Source organism: Triplophysa dalaica, chromosome 8, assembly GCF_015846415.1.
Source record: "Triplophysa dalaica isolate WHDGS20190420 chromosome 8, ASM1584641v1, whole genome shotgun sequence".
NCBI lineage: Eukaryota > Metazoa > Chordata > Actinopteri > Cypriniformes > Nemacheilidae > Triplophysa > Triplophysa dalaica.
The window spans coordinates 18733747-18745867 of record NC_079549.1 but is presented as its reverse complement, the minus strand read 5'-3'; the positions used below and the strand labels follow the sequence as shown (position 1 = coordinate 18745867).

General features: G+C 36.4%; 1 protein-coding gene across 7 annotated transcripts in view; it reads left to right on the top strand.

Moving 5' to 3' along the window:
* sema5ba (sema domain, seven thrombospondin repeats (type 1 and type 1-like), transmembrane domain (TM) and short cytoplasmic domain, (semaphorin) 5Ba) overlaps window positions 1-12121 on the top strand; it is a 131581-nt gene that overhangs the window by 65559 nt on the left and 53901 nt on the right. For all 7 annotated transcript variants that reach the window (XM_056754515.1, XM_056754518.1, XM_056754519.1 and 4 more), the window contains 2 exons: window positions 3972-4071; window positions 4692-4737. In XM_056754515.1, coding sequence (XP_056610493.1) covers window positions 3972-4071; window positions 4692-4737 — 146 coding nt within the window. The remainder of the gene's footprint in view (window positions 1-3971; window positions 4072-4691; window positions 4738-12121) is intronic.

Here is a 12121-nt window from a genome sequence, read left to right as displayed (position 1 = left end):
TAATGTATATGGGATTGTGTGCGTAGTCTGTGTGTACAGTATGTACAGTACACAGTATGTGTAAGATACAGCATGTATACAGCCACAGAAAAAGACCAAATTCTCTTTTAATCAGAATTTCTAGATGTGTTTTGGACATTTCAGCTGAGAAATCTCAGGAGTGACATAAAAGCATGCAACAGCAATGTGAAAGACTTGACCCCATAACAGGACACATGAAAACAAGGTTATCACTGAATTAAAAATATATATATTTTCATAAATAATATGACTGTGGTATTGCTTAAATTAAATAAGTTTTCTTTGCAGTATTTGAGGTCTGAAAAAATACTGAGCATCTTAACTGTTATTTTGACCTGGTTCTCCAGTTTCTATTTTCTGCATATAAATGCAAACAGAAACAATATTTTTAAATGAAATTTTGGAGACATATAGTTAGTAGTTCACAGAGCCTTTGGGCGAGAGAGTCGCGTCAACTCTGTTGACTGCAATGGAACAGTTTTTTCACAGCAGTGGTGGTTCATTGACCCTCTCAATAGATTCCAAAGTCTTACGTGACGTTCTTAAAATATGAACTTTTGTTGTCGCAAATCTCTCTCTCAACGGCTCACAGAATGAAATAAAAATGTCCACAGCTGTATGTGTGTCTATGTGTAGAAGTATTCAGTTGGCAAAGCATTTTTGCCTTATTGGACATAACTCAACAACTCTTTGCTTTTGCAAAGATCAGCTTTTTCTTGCTTTTCCTGACTTTAACTTTGCTTTAATATAGACAAACTCTTGTCTGCAGTTATAGGCATTTCTCTCGTTCTCCTCAGTGTACCACATGCACAGTGGTTTGATCAGGTTACTAAGAGGATATTATTATGAGAGTCCTCCAACCTTCAGAATCCCAGCTGTGTTATGTGTGTGCATCTTATTCATGCTCTGTTTATAAAGTTTCACAAACCCTCATACAGGCAGCTCGATAGGGGGAATATCAGAGTTCCCACAGGTGAACAGCTTACCTTGCATTGCATGCAATGCTTCAGCTATTTCTGGAAGGGTATGGAGTGCACACAACCAGGCAGTGGAATGTGATTACAGTATACAGCCGTTTTCATAATGTTATTTTTTGTGTTCACATTGCACTTCATGGTTAGGAACTGAAACAAAAATGATTAAATAATGTATCACTTTTGGATGTTTTTATTGGTTAGATATTTGCAAAACCCAGTGACAAACATAAAGGCTGACTATTAATAACGATGCATGGCAAAAAATCTGAAAATATGGATACAAGGCTTCAGAAGGATGGGAGCAAACTCTTTCTCTCATTATCTATTCTTCCAGAATCATGAAAACTTGTAACTTGGTGTAAGCACTTCTTGATATATCGCTTCATTGCTTCCTAATTCTTGTAAGCCCCTGTTGATAGAATTGTCTGCTAAATGCCTAAATGTAATAAGAATGTGCATTATTTTAAAAAGGTTGAGTAGTACTATTTTGATTCAATTTTAGATAAGATATAAAATAATAGTAAATTTTGGATAATGGAAGTGAAAGATGAGGATAACAGTCATGTAAAATCTCGGTGGTGGGGGGTCTAATAAATTGGGTTACAGGGCTTCGGCTGACAAAATCGTATGAGAACTCTTGAGTTATATTATAGTCTGAACCACTGACTTCTGACCTGCAGTAACAGATCGATAAACTCCATCGCCCCTCAAGCTTTTGCTGTGATATATATATATATATATATATTTAATGAAAAAAAAAACAGAGCACTTTCTTGTACTTCTCCTTTCTTGTTCTCATTCATTACTGTCTGTCAGGCAGCTTTTATTTCATTATTAAACAATGTACTCTATCCAGTAAGATTTTCTATAAATCTCAATGAACACATTTTATTAGAACTATCAAAGACCATAATCATGTAAGAGATCAACGCTGAGGGTGTATTGTAACTTGTGAATTTGACAGGTCTTTGATACAGACTGTGCTTGTAGACCTTGCATTATTTGTCTGTAAAGAATGTCTGCGTGATACAGCCATATGGTCGCAGTCTCTCTAATAGATTGATGTAGTGACGGTAGTCTGTTTCCCAGATATTTGCTTGTGATTTGTGAGCAAACTTTTTAAATTCATGAGATTTGAGTACCCGTGTGAATGACGGATTGCTTTGGATGACCCCAACATCTGGATGACTCTATCTCCCATCCCATGCCAGATTCAAACTGTATGAAGTGGTATTTGTGATGTTAATGGAAACCAGTGACACTGCGGTATTGACCTGCGCTGCAAGATGGCCGCAGCTGTGTGCACCTTTAAGCTATGAACAACAGAAATGTTCTCATAGATGTTTTAGGAGTTCATTGTGTAACCCATGACTAGGCATTTTGTCATGAATTTTAAACGCTGTGCTTTTCCTCTGCTTTAGAATTTTAAATCCCGAGTCTGACATGTAATATAATCACAGTCTGAAAACGGAATTATTTATTATAAGAGACGAATTTCCCAATTTTAGATGGACGTTTTCCGCTGCAAGATTTTATCAGTATGAAGAGATAACAAATCTTTTTTATTGGTTTCCTCTTACAGTGAAATCCCATTTACTAAGCCACATTAAGGTCACCAGTGGATCAAGTGTTTTTTTTATTTTTACATAATACCCTTTCTGTCTCATGTAATTCCCACTTCAATAGGCTCAGTGGGTGCTGTGAGTATCTGCCAGGACAAATTGTTTTGATTTCTGAAACATTGTATCACACAGCGCTTTTATGTTCTAAGAATCCTTGGTAAGCTGAGTTTTGACTGAAGTGTCATGTTGAATTAGGATCAGCAGGCCTGAAGAGGCCCAGCTTTACTGTAAAAAATGTCAAGTTGTTCCATAACATTATTATTTAGTAACTAGTTCCACAGAAATTTTACGTTCACTCAATTTCTGTCTCCAAAGTCTTACGTGAATTGTTATTTTTTGTCGGCCAAAACTTGACTCAAACTTTAAAAATAAATTTTAAGTACTAGTTTTATAGTTCATTTAAGTACAATGTTTTCGTCTGTAAATTTTTGCTACCACAGCAAATTCAGTTAAAGTTTTATGTTATTTAATCTAAGCTTTATAATTTGATTAGCATAACTTCACATCACATAAAAAAAAACATATGAACACATTATCGGCATTATTTTTGAATAATCGGCATTTAGTCAAGTATATATTTTAGATGAAACGGAACAGTCACGTGCCAATGAACCATTAGGCCACATGTTGTAGAAAGAAATTAACAATGCTGCTTGAAATGCTTTAAAAATAACTAAAAATATTTATTAATTATTCTACTCCACATTTTAACATACACTGGAAATAACGCTCCCACCCTAAACACGACTCACCCCTTCCCGAAAAGCGCCATTTGGAACTATCCCGTTTCTATTTTTAACTATCCCAGAATCATGGAATTTAAAATTAACCATCTATTTTTAAAAATGAGCCATGCTCTTATGCATGTATTTCCAAAATTAGAACATCCTATATTCAGGTAAAGTTCATAAAATCTTAAAAACAATGTCTATATTAAATTGTTGTGGGAACCACTTCTCTTTCGCTTCCGTAATGCTGTATTATCATATATTGGCTGGATTTGGGTTTATTAGTCCTTTCAACTTTAGCCACTCTGAATATTGACTGAATTAGAAAATAAGTCTTCATTTAATGTTATTTAAAAATATTTTTGCAGGCTTAATATACTCAACTAAGTCCCACCAAGAATATAACTTCATCTGAGATATTTTTGCTCTTTCAACGTTTTATTGATTTACGCTTTACTGTATAGTACAGCTTTCCTGCTTTATGTTCCTGAGAAGTCATGGGAGGAACCTACTTCCAGGTTGAGGGATACCCATGGTGGAACTCTATTAATCCTTATATTAAAGGAAACCTGTGGGAGTTTTGGATATTTAAATATCTTGTATCTTTCTGTCTTCTTTTTCAGCATTAAATCCATTGATCTCCACTTTCTCCCACCCTGGTGTAAGGGACTACTCCCAGCTCACATTGGATCTCACGAGGAATGAACTTATAGTGGGAGCGAGGTAAAAACCTACAGGTTTATGCTGTGCAGATGAATATTTTAATGTGATGTGGCCAAGATGTAAAGTGATGCTTGAACATCAATTCAGAAACACAGTTTGTTTTTTTCGTTATGTGGCCCAAACTTAACTGCTGGTAGACCTATGCAAAGAGTCAATAACTTTTGAGTAGTTTTGAATTAATTCAATACAATTAATGTACAAAAAAATATTTATGTAAATAAAATATCAAACAGATCAGATACAGAGACCGGAAGTTAACTTCGGGCCTGCGCCAGTGTCCGATGAAATTGTCTATTGTGTTTCGAAGCAGTCCATGTCGCTCAATGGAATAATGTTATAAAAGCAAAAGAGGTTACAAAATACTTTTTTCTTAATTTTTTTGTTGATATTTTAATCTAAAATTTTGCTTTAAATTATGGTAGAACAATGCAAAATTGCATTTTTAGGCTGTTGGACCCCACTGTATTTGGTGTTTCTTACGATTATTTCTCTACTCTTAATGCAGACTTTTGAAACATTGGGAAATACTTTTGCATTTCATCTCCTGTGGTTAGATGTTCCTAATCTTCTCCTGATGACGATCTGGTAATCTTCTGAAATCTTTTTGTATGTCTCTGCAGAAACTACCTCTTCAGATTGAATCTAAGCAACATTTCTTTAATTCAGGTAAGAAGCAATGCCCCACATTAACACAAAAGGTTGGACACAGTGTACTGAACTTATTTCATATGATTTTCTTTTGAATTAGTGTCTTTTGGCCTACCATTTTCGTAATCAGTTGTGTAGCAAGGGTTACATAATATGGATGTATGAATTTTTCAACAAAAACTCACAAATGTTTTATTCTTAGAAATAGTTTTAAATTGTTGAGTTGGATTGGATAGTGAAGAATATGCAGCCAGCAAGTGTCCTGCCTAAATTGGAACTGTTTCAGCACAGTTTGAAAACATCCCAGGTGGTACCATGTGTAGTTGAGAGAATGCCAAGAACTGTAATTTATACAAAAGGAGCTTGTTTTGAAGAAATTTTGTTTTAAGTTTTCAATTCTCTGTTGATAGATAATTCCCATTCTGTTTGTTTTCATAACTATTGTTTTTCTAAATCATTCTGTCAGTGTGATGCAGCCGTTGTAGCCTTATTAGGGGCTTGCTAGAAAGCTTTTGGCTTTTGGGGAGTTCTTTTGTTGCTTATTGATTATTGGTGCTGAAAAAGTCATCTGAAAGATGGCCCAGCACAGAGACAAAATGTGTAAGACAGTATATCGTTTTAATTTCAATGAACACATCACAACTTCTAGAAGGTCAAACAGACTTTCTGATGTCTAAAAAAATTCAACATTTTGATACATTGGATGCGTACTCACTTGTGGGTACAACATGGTTGCATATATCAAGTTAAGTCCCATACAATCTCTATTCTGTCTGATAGAAATATTAGATGTTTATTGAACGCTCTCACTCGCAGGGTGCACAGAATGTTTCATGCATGAAACAGCCAGAGCTGAAGGCTGAATAAAATATACCCCTGTACCAGAACGCTATAGCATTCCATTCTTTCTCACTTCAGATCACAACAAACATTAGTTGCACAACTTAAAAGTCACTTATGCTCCGCTCTCGTATTCCCATTTGCACCCACTGTTTTGTTTCAGTGGCGTTACTAAATTTAAAGCAGTTTGCTGAGCTGTCCCAGTAGAGATTAGGTGCAATTTCATTTTGTTCCATCTCACCTCCGTCTGTGTAGCTCTCTTTCGCACTCCCGGGTGATCCCAGACTGGGAATAAACAAGACCAATTTTTCTTCATTTGGACTAACTGGAGCGTCACATGTGGAGGCAGGACCTAAATTGATGAGCAGCACCATACCAGCCTTTGAAGCAAAGTGTCTTTACTTAAACAGCTGACAGTGGGTGAAAAGAAGGTTGAGGAACGAGGCAAGTCTGGTGTGAGGTCACAGGAACTTCTACATGTCTTTAAAACTGTCCATAAACGTTGCAGTTTTTGCTACTGGTTATTGTTAAGTTATGCCATAATTTCATATTGAAAAATTTGTAGATGCACAGATACTACATTTTCCTACCAATAGCCGAATATTCACAGTGATAAACGCCAATGCTGAAACCGATACCGATTCTGAAGATTTAATTAATATTTCTTAACTTTCTGAATGTTATTAATTCAAATAATGACTATTAATATTAAACATCAAACTATTGATGTTTGACATTTTCTATAAATTCATTGCATTTTCCTGTTCTCGTTTGATTGACAGGATAAAACGGCCCTGACCATGGACATTTTTTTAACTATTTGCGGATACTGTAAAAATGTAGTTTTATCGACCGTTACCGATTATTGGCCGATATATCGGTGCATCTCTTTCAAAATTTCAACTAAAAATATTATATACAAAGTGTATTTTATTGATAATAGTTTTCTCTTTAATAGCTCAGGAGACATAATGGTAAGCTAGTTTACTTTTCGTCTAATAATGAACTTTGTCCTAGATGTTTCTCCTTAATTTCATAGGAGTCATAAAAAATGAATCGGACAACTGTTAACATACAGAAAGGGAATAGAGCTTTAAAATGAATGTGGTTAGCATAGGTCAGATAATTTGGTCTTGGAAGAATTTGATGAGAAATTGCTGTTCATATTGAAATCTCTGACCTTTTAATAGCTGACTTTGGTTTCTAGGGAATCTGAATAAAATGCGATCTTTCATGAAACTCTGTAAGAGGCACGTTAGATTACTCAGGTTATTATATTCGGAGATTATCTAAGAAGTGTGAAGCTTGAGCAAAACGTCTTCGTCGTTTCTCTATTTGCTATTGTACGCCAGACGTGCGCAAGATGTCATTTAATTCAAAAATGATTTATGATTTTAAAGAAGGAGTAACAATAGCTACATTAACAACAGTCACTGATTATCACACAGTATTGTTATATATCAATTTCAGAATGTTCATATCATATCCCACAGTTGGAGATTCCATTACAAACTTTAATCCTTTCTCTTGAAATAAGCCATTGTCATGGTGCTGTAACGTATCTTCTCACCTTATTCCTAGAACATCCATTTTCCATCATATCATCTCACTCTTTGTACTTTTGTCCACACTTTGTTCCTTAACCACTGGCATCCCACCTCTCGCCGTCTCCTTTTGTCCTTCCGTTCACACTATTAAAGCTACCCTACATCTTTCTGCCAGACGAGTAATGACACTGAGAAAAGCAAGCTCATCTCAGAAATGTATGTCTCTGTGCCAAACATGCAGGCGTTGGCTGGAGCTCAGATGAGCCTTTTTAACTTCTCCCGGGCAGAAAGAGCTGATTCCTACACTTTGAAGGCTTCCCTGAGTTATTCACTGTGATAACCTTTGGGTGTGCACCTGCTGTCCTTATTTCCATGAAAGTGTGAATATGGGAAAGTTGCCATGGTCTGTAGTGTATCGCAAGGTATAATGTAACTCAACACTATTTAATTTTTGTATTTATTACATGCCCTCTAAGCTTTTGCTCAAAAAGGATTTTAGATCTGAACAACCAGCAAAACCTAAATCATTACACATAATTTGTGCAATGGCTATGAATAGAGGAGCCTTCACCTCAAATTTTGTTGTCGTGGATAAAATATTATAGGTCAAAATGTATATATCAAATATAGAGTAAAGACCCATATCGATATGCAGAATATGATATTATTATTTTTGTGAGTTTTTTTCAAATGGGATATTAAGTAGATAAAATATATTATAAAAATATATACTAGAAACCACATTGCAGCTCTGGCTGCTTTACTCCCTAGCAACGCCCTGGCAACCACCCAAGGATTGTGGTAGTGAATACATAGACAAGCACCACTGATTTTCTTCCGAAATTAAAACATCTATTAATTTTCATCAAGTGCACCCCAAAGACATTTTCATTTCTTTATAACAATGGTTTCATCATTCTCACCCTCATCAAAGCATCAAGCCACTTATGTATGGTCTCGAGGGAACGCTGCTATCCTGAGATCAGATCAATCCACAGTGCTCACGCAACCTGCATCACTTCGACACGTCCCAAAAGTGCCTGAGAACGGTTGCATGACGCAGCATGACTTCAGTTCTCACAGGATCAGGTGGAATGAGGCGGGAACATCTGATGATGTTGGTGGCACGACGGGTGGGCTCAAGGTGCTGTGATTGAGTCCCACCCACATGCTGTGCTCTCTTGATTCGAGCAATAGGTCCTATTACACCAACAATAGAAAAGAACAGTTTCTGTCAAGTCCGGTTTCTTCTTGTCTGTTGCTGCCGTCCCTTTGGTGTTCATCTGTGCAAATGGACATGGCTGGGTTTCCCGAAATCTTCTTAACGCTACGTCATTCTTAAGTTATACCGTAAGAGATGAAGCGATATATTATATATATTATATATAACGGTTTGGTGATACGAAGGTTTCGGGAAACCCAGCCCTGATCCGCCTCCATCCTTATCGGTTTACAAGGTTGAATGAAGCTCTTCTCTCGATGTTCTTGTTGAAGTATATAGCACATCTTTCTCTGTGGATGTTGTATCTAATGCAGAAGTTGTGAAAAAATGGGAAAATGACGGTCTTATCTCAGTAGCTACATTATTTTATTTCATTGCTCAAGGCGATTAATTTGTATTATGTCCGTATCTGATGTTAAACAGGATGTTAATGCTGTAAGAAGTACAGAAACAATAGATGAACAGTAATCATCTCAATGTGATTTTGAAATGAAGTTGAATAAATCCTTTGCTAAAGTGTATTAAGATCTTAACGGATAATTATCATAATACAGATAATGCAGATTATTATGCAGATAATTACAATCAGTTAAACATGATATGTCATTTTATAATATGCAGAGAATTAATAAAAATTGTATTATTTGAAGTCACTGAATCATGTTTTGTGGTTTGATTACTTTTTGTAAGATTATCTTGTTTTTCTTTTTTCATCATTTAAGAGTTTATGCACAGTATTCAATGGTGATATTAGCATTTGGCACGTACGTCTCAGATCTTTATTCACCATTATTATAAATCATGTAAATTTGTCCTAATGGTTTATTAAAATCATTCACACAGATGTGGCGCAACTTTATAATGTTGAAAAGCTTAGATCTGATACATCAGAGTCTCAGGATTAGCTCAGACCCCAGTGATCAGACCCGAGCTTGACCCAAAGGTCAGTAAGAAGCGATGTGAGGATGTTACACATGGGTATGAAGAGCTGTAAGAATGAGATAAGGCCCTAGGTTTGACGGGTTTGGAATGTAAACAGCCCTGGTATGCAGCATGGAGTATGTTTGTGGGATCTGTCTCCATCTATCACAAGTCTCCATCTAGACTTTCCATCGTCTATTACACTTGCTTCCTTGCAGTTCTCTATGGATTCATATATTTCAAAACACCTATTTTTGTTGTCTGTGGCGTGTTTTGATTTTGTGTGATGTATGTATACAACACAAAAAGAGAGTGAAGCATAAGAAATGAGTGCCACTGAGGAGAAAACAGAAGTCTTTGTTCAATCTCAAAGTCTATTTGGTGTGTTGTTTTTTGGTTTAGTTTCATGCATGAACCCAAATAAGGGATGGTGCTTGATGTATCGTCTTTTTCTGTATGTGAGACAGTTGTGTATGGTTGACTTTGCCTGCGGGTTCCCGTTTACTGTATTCTGTTTATTTATTCTAGGCTGTCATTTGTCATGTATTTGTAGCAAAATATGCATGCTGCGTTATTAGTGTCGCTAAGGCAAGCAAAAGTATTAGTTTTGCACTTACATTGGTTAGAGATTTGAACAACCCACAACCTTAAACTTTGCCATGTAGCCTTAGCACTGTAGTAGTATGTGCACAATTCACATTTTCTCCAGAAAATGAAAAGACCTTTTTTTATTTTGACCAATAAAACTGTCTAAAATGTCACAACAGACAGTTCTAGCAGATTACCAACACGTAACTGGGCAGTTTTATTTGGCCTCTAAAAATGAATGAAGGTTTAAGTAATAAATCAGTGCAGGAGGGAATACATAAGTGAAAGCAACGCAGGTAAATGTAAACCGAGAGATTAATAAGGCTGTCACAGCTTTCCTTTTAGTGCCATTTCAGTGCATTTCGCCTGGCCAAGATAAGAGCATTCGAGATTAACCTTTCTTCACGCTGCTCTGCAATGTACCACCTCACGAATTTTCTCGAAATAGGGTCATGCTTGATAGATTTTTTTAATCACCATTTTACCTGATGTTACACATGATGTTTTCATGTGGTTATCAAGCATATATGCTAAAAAAAGAATGGGGAAAATTCTGGAGGCTTTTGAATGTTCTGATGTATTTCTTGGAACGCAGCACCATCAGACACGTGCAATATGGATACCCAAAAATATGGATACCCAAAAATATGGATACCCAAAAATAACGAATCTGTCATAATTTATTCACATAAATGTTGTTCAAAACCTGTCGTTCAAAACCACATAAATGTCGTTCAAAATATGACTCTTTCGGACGCAGAAAAGAAAAATAAATTTTGAGGAATGAAAGTCATTGAAAGTCATGTTGTTTGGTAACCAACATTCTTCAAAATATCTTCTTTTGTGTTCTGCAGAAGAAAGTCCATTAAGGTTAGTAATGGATGAAAGAATATTCATTTGGGGTGAACCATCCCTTTAAAACAATAGCTCAACGAAAAGTGAAGATTTGTCATTTTCTTAGTCTCATTGTTGTGACCGCCTGATATTTTTATTTTTACCACATCAGCTAAAGGAGAAAAAAACACCATTAAAGTTGTTCGTTCTTAGGCACTCAGTTCATATAAATGTGTTCCCTGATATCATGTGATTGCTTTTTGTAAGAAACGAATCAACATGAAGTGTTCATGTCTTTTTTTGTAGCTTTGCAGTATTCATTTACAAATCTTCATGTCTGTCTCCTCTCTTTATTTGAACAGTATCCAGACACAGAGGTCAATAATACACCCTCTATGCACATAATCCACATCCTTTCGCACTGAAAGTTACATTTTGAATCTTTGGATGGTCTATATCCCAAACGCAAACATCCAAGACGATGTCTTCCACATCCTCAAGAGAGAGTTCTCAGCGCTCTGTCAACAGACAAGGGTCTGAGACTGATATGTGCCGAATGCATTCAGGAGACATTGTTACAGCTGCTTTGGACAGAGGCCCCTGTGGTCAAGAGGTGATTGCCCTCCTCAGCTGTAACCAACAAGACAGGAAGTGCCGGACGTGGACAAATAGCAGATGGGATTTAGAGCCAATTAGATTCTATTCTGGTTTTGTTTTGCTTTGAAATATGCCCAGCGTTCACAAATACTCTGCGGTGATTATGAAACAGCAGCTCGGGAACAATGGTGACTGCTGCTATAATTTATTCTAATGATATGACAGCGGCTCACAGGATCACAGCGGAGGCTATGCTCCGTATTCCATCTTTTAGATTTCAGCTCTCTTGGGAAGGCTCTCAAATGAAGGAAAGCCATGTTAAGCGTCTCCTGTTTGATATTGCCGCTCGGCGGTCGCCAGAGGTGCACATGTCAGCTCTCTGACCTGAGAGTCGGGCTGATATTATCCGGCCTATTCATGATTAATTTCCCTCTGCAATATTCTCAGTTTTAATTATTGATGCAGTCTTTGTCACTAGTCGGCTCATTTGTGGCACGTGCAGTGAACCCCAGTAGCAAAATCCTCTTAGCTTAAAGTGAAAACAAGAGGAAATGATTACAGTTGACTTGAATTGGCATATTTAGCGATCCGATTAGCATAAAACTGATTTAGGAATTGCGTTTTATTTTTGAAAATGAGAATTTTTCACTCAATCACAAGGCGACATTTTATGTAAATGTGAATTGTCGTCCTTAGCAGCTAAGCACAACAGGACTTTTTGTAACTTTATGCTCAAACCTGAAATGTGAAACATTAGACGCTGTGGCATTTTCTCAAGTTTCACTCTTCATATAAAAGGTCTGTGTTTAAATAACAACCATCATTCACATCCACATACAGCAGAGGACAAAAT